This window comes from Gymnoscopelus braueri, assembly GCF_963280865.1.
Source record: "Gymnoscopelus braueri genome assembly, chromosome: 5".
Taxonomy (NCBI): domain Eukaryota; kingdom Metazoa; phylum Chordata; class Actinopteri; order Myctophiformes; family Myctophidae; genus Gymnoscopelus; species Gymnoscopelus braueri.
Window position 1 is genome coordinate 52,613,410 of NC_137606.1, and position 7,366 is coordinate 52,620,775.

The 7,366-nt window shown below is 40.8% G+C and overlaps 1 protein-coding gene across 1 annotated transcript; it reads left to right on the forward strand.

Annotated features, from left to right (window-relative positions):
• Positions 1–465: 465 nt before the first annotated feature.
• folr (folate receptor) lies at positions 466–5,904 on the forward strand (the record flags this gene model as incomplete). The annotated part of the gene is made up of 4 exons (XM_080428276.1): positions 466–594; positions 2,063–2,251; positions 3,164–3,299; positions 5,636–5,904. The coding sequence occupies 4 exons, from the start codon at positions 466–468 to the stop codon at positions 5,902–5,904; spliced, it is 723 nt and encodes a 240-aa protein (XP_080284402.1).
• Between the last annotated feature and the right edge of the window lie 1,462 nt (positions 5,905–7,366).

Consider the following 7,366-nt stretch of genomic DNA (forward strand, 5'->3'; position numbering starts at 1 on the left):
AATATTGGTCCCAGTTGTTGACATCGTGCTGATCTATTATAATAATAAATGATCAATTATAATAGTAATGTAGTTAAGACTTTGAATGTTGAGTTTCAGCAACCACAACAGGGTAAACTCCTGATTGTTAATTTAACAGAAGAATCAACAGGGTTTCTTTGTCACTCACTCATGCAGATGCAAGCAGTGAAATGTTGGTGTGACATGTTCCACAAGACTGTGCAACAACAGCAATACAATATAAAACAAGATAACAAAATAGAAAATACAGGATTGTATTGAAGAAAAAAATATATATTTATAAAGATAAGGTTACATTCTTACACTTGCAGTTGGTTACATTGTGCTCAGGATTTCACTTTGTGTGTTGAATGGTGTGCCGTTGTTGCCTTCTTGCAGTCTTTCTCCACTGCCTGTATCAAATAAAAACATTTTTGAATTGTGTCTGCTGTGTGTACCAGAGCCATGTGGAGGGTGCTGTCTTTGCTGCTAGCCCTGTCCGGGGGGTCTCTGTGTCTGGACAAACTCAACATGTGTATGGACGCCAAACACCATAAAGTGGAACCAGGTCCCGAGGGAGCACTCTACCAGCAGGTAATAAATACCATATACTAAATACCACACATATGGAGATTTTGTGATGTGTTATCTCTGAATACAATGGTACATAAGTAGCCTTATAGCATTGGTTCTCAAAGTGGGGTCCGGGGACCCCCAGGGGTCCTTGAGGGAGTTTCAGGGGGTCCCAAGCTAAATGTGTTAATATAGCGTCACAATAATGTTAACCTTTTATACTTTGGCTATTCAAAAATAGCAGATATACAAGCTCATAGCGCGGCACCGAGTGCCGCACTATGAGCTTGTATATCTGCTATTTTTTTTTATCGTGGAAAATTTGTGCAAACCTTTGAATATATATATTTTTAAAGCGAACATTTCTAACTCAAATCTTTGCTTCTGGGGATCCCTGGAACAAAATATTTGAGATGGGGGTCCGCGGCCAAATACATATCATTTGGGGGTCCTTGACATGAAAAAGTTTGAGAACCACTGCTTTATAGGAACCAATGGCCCATAGGTCAGGGGCCTATCTACTGTTTCTTTAGCGTGAGGCAGCTTGATGTACAAGTACACCCCCTGGACATGACACTAGTATGTCACAGGGACTTAACCCTCCGGCCCCAATCCAGCCCTCGATGCTGAGCGCCATGAAGCAGGGAGGCATAATTGGGTACTATTTTTATAGTCTTTAGGCCGGGGATTGAACCCCCAACCTCCCAATCTTAAAGGGCGGACTGCAAGGCTTGAGCCGGCCCATGGTGAGTTGTGCAGGAACTGAAACGCAAACCCACAAATTATTCTGGAGGAATAGAGCACCGAAGTCTGACGTGATGTACACATCCTAGGTTTGTCTACCTGGTTCGCGGTTTTCCACTCCCATTCTGAATCCCGCATAGACGTATTTAATATCGCCTCAAATAAGAACTGTGTTCCAAAAATAAACAAATGATCGCGGCGGTTTGACTCTTATGGATATGAAGCATCAACTGACGGTGAGAAAGCGATAATGTTACTTCCGCCGAATTAGTAAGATTTTCGCCAGAAACAGACTGTATCAAATATGAGTGACTGACTATCGTAAACGATACAGAGCCACCTCCCTGACAATATCGCTGAGACAGTTTGTTTATTTTTGGACCACAATTCTTATATGAGACGATTCTAAGATGACCCAATGTTATTCTCCATAGCGCTATTACTTTACGAACCTGGGGATGAACGAGAGACGTCAGGACTTCTGTACTCTATAGGAAAAGTTGGCGGAACTGCAGAGTAACGTGCAGCTATAGATAGACAATTGTAGATTAGTATATATATGTAAAATCATCAGTTACTTTAACTCATGCATTTATTGTTGTAACTTGAATCACACATTTACTGATTTCACTGACACCCAGAGGGGGCACAAGGAATGCAACAAATGTCACTGTTTGTTGCAGAAACTTTATTGTTATTACCCTTATCTAGGTCATTGTCTATCTCTCTCTGCCTTTGTCTCCAGTGTGAGCCATGGCGGGCCAATGCCTGTTGCACAGCCAACACCACGGAGGAGGCCCATGGAGATAACTCCTACCTGTACAACTTCAACTGGGACCACTGTGGAATCATGAGCCCCAAATGCAAGAAACACTTCGTCCAGGACACCTGCTTCTATGAGTGTTCCCCCCACCTGGGGCCGTGGATTCAAGAGGTATATGCATGACTGTCTCTGCATGTGTGAGTGTGTGTGTGTGTGTGTGTGTGTGTGTGTGTACTTGCGTGCGTGCGTGCGCGTGCGTGCGTGCGTGCGTGCGTGCGTGTGCGTGCATGCTCTACCATTTAGACCCCGGTGTCAGGTATGACACCTGCTGGTTGTCAGGTTTTGGTGCCTGAAGCTCATAAGGCAATATCTCACCTGACCAAGCAGGGATGCCTTCTTGGAACAGCTTTAATCTTCACCATTATTATATGTGCAAGTAAAAAGCCTACAACTACAGAATGTACAAGAATTGCTATTTTGATATTATGGTGTTATCTCTACACCAACACTAAAGGAATTCTGGACCAAATGACATCCATCATGTCTAACAATAAAACAATTAAAAAAATCTTAGATTGGGATCGGAATATTTTCAAACATTTTGTTACTTTTACTTTTGTTACTTTAAGTATGTTTTGATGCTAATACTTTAGTACTTTTACTCAAGTAACATTTTTAACACAGGCCTTTTACTTATATTTCTATATCGTGGTATTGCTACTTTTGCTTAAGTAAAATATCTGAGTAGCTACTTCTTCCGCCACTGTTATCAAATTGAGGATTCTTGAAATTAAAAAGGTTGAGCATCACTGGTGTGACTGTTTGTCATCGTGTCCACTAGATGGCAGCATATGGCTGCGTACAATATCAATGGGAATTTATTTGTATGATAGTGCCTTCTAAATGCGACTGTGTGTGTGTGTGTGTGTGTGTGTGTGTGTGTGTGTGTGTGTGTGTGTGTGTGTGTGTGTGTGTGTGTGTGTGTGTGTGTGTGTGTGTGTGTGTGTGTGTGTGTGTGTGTTTGTGTGTGTGTGTGTGTGTGTGTGTGTGTGTGTGTGTCTGTGTGCGTGTGTTTGTGTGTAGGTTGATCAGTCATGGCGTAAGGAACGGATCGTGGATGTTCCCATATGTATGGAGGACTGTCACAGCTGGTGGGAGGACTGCAAGGATGACGTCACCTGCAAGAGCAACTGGCATCAAGGATGGGACTGGAGTTCAGGTGCTGTACACACACACGCACGCTCGCACTCAGGCACGCACACACACACACACACACACACACACACACACACACACACACACACACACACACACACACACACACACACACACACACACACACACACACACACACACACACACACACACACACACACACACACACACACACACACATACACACACACACACACACAGGAGGTGTATCTTTAGGGCAGTTTTGAAAGTGAGTAGGGTTTTACCCTCCTTTACTCCTTTTGGTAGGGCATTCCACATTTTTGATGAATAGCATGACAACGAGTTCATTCCCTTTGTTGAGCCAAATCTGGGTTGAACATGATTCGTGGAGCTGCCTCTGGTGTTATGATCGTGGACTTCATTAACGTTTTGAAAGTATTTTGACAAATACAGGGGGATCCCAATGTTGTGGTGTATCTTGAAGACCAGGCCCATAGCAAGTTGCTGTACTCTGTCCTCAACCCTAAGCCATCCAATCCTAGCAAAATGAGCAGGGGTTAGATGGGTTCTGTGATTGAGGCCAAGAAGTAGCCTTTCGAGTTTGTTTTGGGATGTTTGGAGCCTTGTTTTTAAGGCCTTGGAGGTGTTGTGATACCATGAGGAGCATCAGCATGCATAATATAGAAATTGCATAAAAAATATATATATTGTATCAAAATATACTGACAGTACCAGATGTAAAAGTACTTAGTTAGTTAGTTATGCATAATAATCCATTTCATAATCATAAAATCATAATCATATATATATATATATATATATATATATATATATATATATATATATATATATATATATATATATATATACGAGAGAGGTATATATATATATATACATATATATATATATATATATATATATATATATATATATATATATATATATATATATATATATATACACACATTATATAAACAATCATTTAATGTATGTTTTGTATTATAATGCAAGTTAGCTACTGATTACTGATTGGTGTCAGATTTACCTATGTGTACCCAGCAAGCACAGTCAGGACCCGGACCAATCAGTGACGTCTCGATTGGGGCTAGATCAAGTCAAACCAAGACAAGTCAGATCTGGCCCAGAATATCACCTGATTTCAACCAAAATTAATCCTGACCACAAAAACGTCACTTCCAGGACGTCATCTAAACACATTTCTCATCACCCAAAATTGCTGTCCAAATGTCCATATGATGTCCCGGTGATGACGTCCTGTAAATGACGTAAAGATCATCCCCATATGGGCTGTGATCTGGCCTAGTCCTGAACGTCACCGGGGTGATGACCGGGCGTCATCATAACGTCATCATGACGTCATTGTGCTTGCTGGGTAGAGTATCCTGACATTGTTGTGGTTGTAGATATCAGATCATTTTGTACTGCATGCTCAGATATGGTGACCCTACAGTTCAGATCATTTTATTTAGTGCTTTAATTTGCATTGTGTGTGACCTCCCCTGCTCCCTGCTCCCACCTCTCTCGTTCAGGGGCATCCTTTGGGGTCTCAGGGGATCATGGCACCCCTATAGTGTTCACAATTAACCAGATAGCAGATCTGCAACCGCATAGCAATCCGGATTGTGATGCGTAATGTAGTAGTAGCTGATCTACAGGCTCACAACGGCCGTTGTGAGCCTGTAGATCAGTTATTTGTGCTATTATTGAAATAGGCCTTAAAGGGATATTTCACTTTTTTTTTTTAAGTTGGTAATTTTATCGTCTACTCAGGCTTTTGGGAGCACCCCAAGACAGTTTTTAAGTTGCTTGACTCAGTATTTAGATATTTGATATTCATTTTTATCAGACACGCCCCCTCCTATACAAACCCATTGTAACTTCAAACTCCATATTATACATGTTAGATTCATCAGAATACGTGAGGAGACCGTGAATCGAACATGTTAAACAAGTTTGAAGTTACAATGGGTTTGTATAGGAAGGGCGTCTGGGTGTCTGATCAAATGAATATCAAATATCTAAATACTGAATCAAGGAACTTAAAAACTGTGTGGGGGCTCACAAAAGCCTGAGTAGACGATAAAATGACCAAAAAAAATGAAAGTGAAATATCCCTTTAAATGGTAACTTTTTTGGCCCACTCTTTAAACCTACAGTCATTAGTTTCTTGTTTGGATATTTTTTATACTTTTGTATTCTTTGTATTTTGATGGTTTTTGTTTTTTCATTTGTATGCTGTGCAGCACTTTGGTCAGCCTTCGTTGTTTTTAACCATGCTATATATAACATCGACTTGATTTGACTCTATAGTGAAATGGTTTCTGAAATAACGCCTCCGCTTTCGCTCTCCTCCTGCAGGAACTAATAAATGTCCGGCGGGCGCCAAGTGCAGTAAGTGGACCGACTTCTTCCCAACACCCAAGTCCATGTGTGAAGACATCTGGTCCAAGTCCTATGTGTACACCACGCTGACCAAGCCCTCTGGTCGCTGCATGCAGCTCTGGTTCACCGGGCCAAACCCCAACACCAAGGTCGCTGAGTACTACCTGAACGGCGCCAGCAAACATCAAAGCTTGGCTGTGATTGCACCCCTCCTGTCCCTTCTCGTCGCCTGTCTTTTTGCATAGATGCTAGTACTACACAGATTTATGTTGGCTACTTGTTCACACATGTTATCAGTGGTGTAAAGTAACTATACGTACATTTACTCAAGTACTGTACTTTTACTTTACTTGAGTAATTTCCTTTTACTTCTACTCCACTAGGCCTACGTCTCAAAGGCAAATATTGTACTTACTTTGCAGATATAAATTATTACATTATAAAACATACATCATCCACTTTAGCCCTATTTTATACCTAGTCCTATGCTATTTGAAAATAGCTACAAGATCTACAAGATCTGCTATTTGAAAATAGCCGAACTACAAGATCTGCTATTTAACTTTTTTTTTTAACTTTTGGTACTTTAAGTACATTTTGATACCACTACTTTTGTAGGCTACTTTTACTCAAGTAAATGTTTGATTCCGGACTTTTAGTACTTCTACATTGCAGTATTGATACTTTTACTTAAGTAAAACATTTGAGTACTTTTCCCACCACTGTATGTTATGTTATTTAGGGTTGACATTATACCGCTTTGTTTGACCTCAAGTACTAAGACCGTTATTTGGATAGAACGTTGTAAGACCACTGGTTCTCAAAGTGGGGTCCTCGGGCCCCCAGGCGTCCTTGAGGGTGTTCCAGGGCGGTCCCCAGCAAAATGGGTAACAGTTTAATTTTTACTGTTATTTCACCAGCTAGAAGCTATAAACCCAGTGAGAGAATGCATAAGAATGACTATTCAGACCATAGGTTTCACTCTCTCCACCGATTGGTAGAAGTATGTACTAAATCTAATCTAACAACACAAATCTCCTCTTCCCTGGCACAACAAATTCTGGTCCATAGACCCCCGTAATACATACCAATGTGGGGGTCCTTTCATGAAGATATTTGAGAACCACTGGTTTAGACAGATGCTAGGTTTGATGTGTGGTAGGCTACCTCCATGGTATCCTAGTTTGTTGACTTGGCTAAATGCCAAAATGTAAATTTGTAAATTAAAGGACACTTCTTCTCCTTGACCGTGTCCTTTAACCTGAACGATAATCTGAATAAAATGACATCCGGTGAAGAGGTTATGCCTGTGCTATCACTGTCTGTTACTGTTACTAGCCACTTACGGTAAACTCTGTATTGTCGCTGTCGAGTGGAAACCAAAACCGTTCCTTTTTCATTATTATTCTGAAGAAAAATATCTTAAAATAGTTCAAATAGCCGATCTACAAGCTCACAACACGTCACAACGTGTTGTAAGCTTCTAGATCTGCTGTTTTCCCTACTTTTGTGCAACACGTTTGTATGACGAAGTTGGGCATTAAATGACAAAAAAAACATAAAAAGTTGAAATATGGAGATATGAGGTTTCTGCCCGACAGCAACAACATACTGTATTTAGTTGACTGGAGGCCCCCAGAGCTCTGTATTAGGCCCTCTCCTGTTTTCACTCTATGCTAAATATCTTTTTAAAGATTTGTTTTGGGG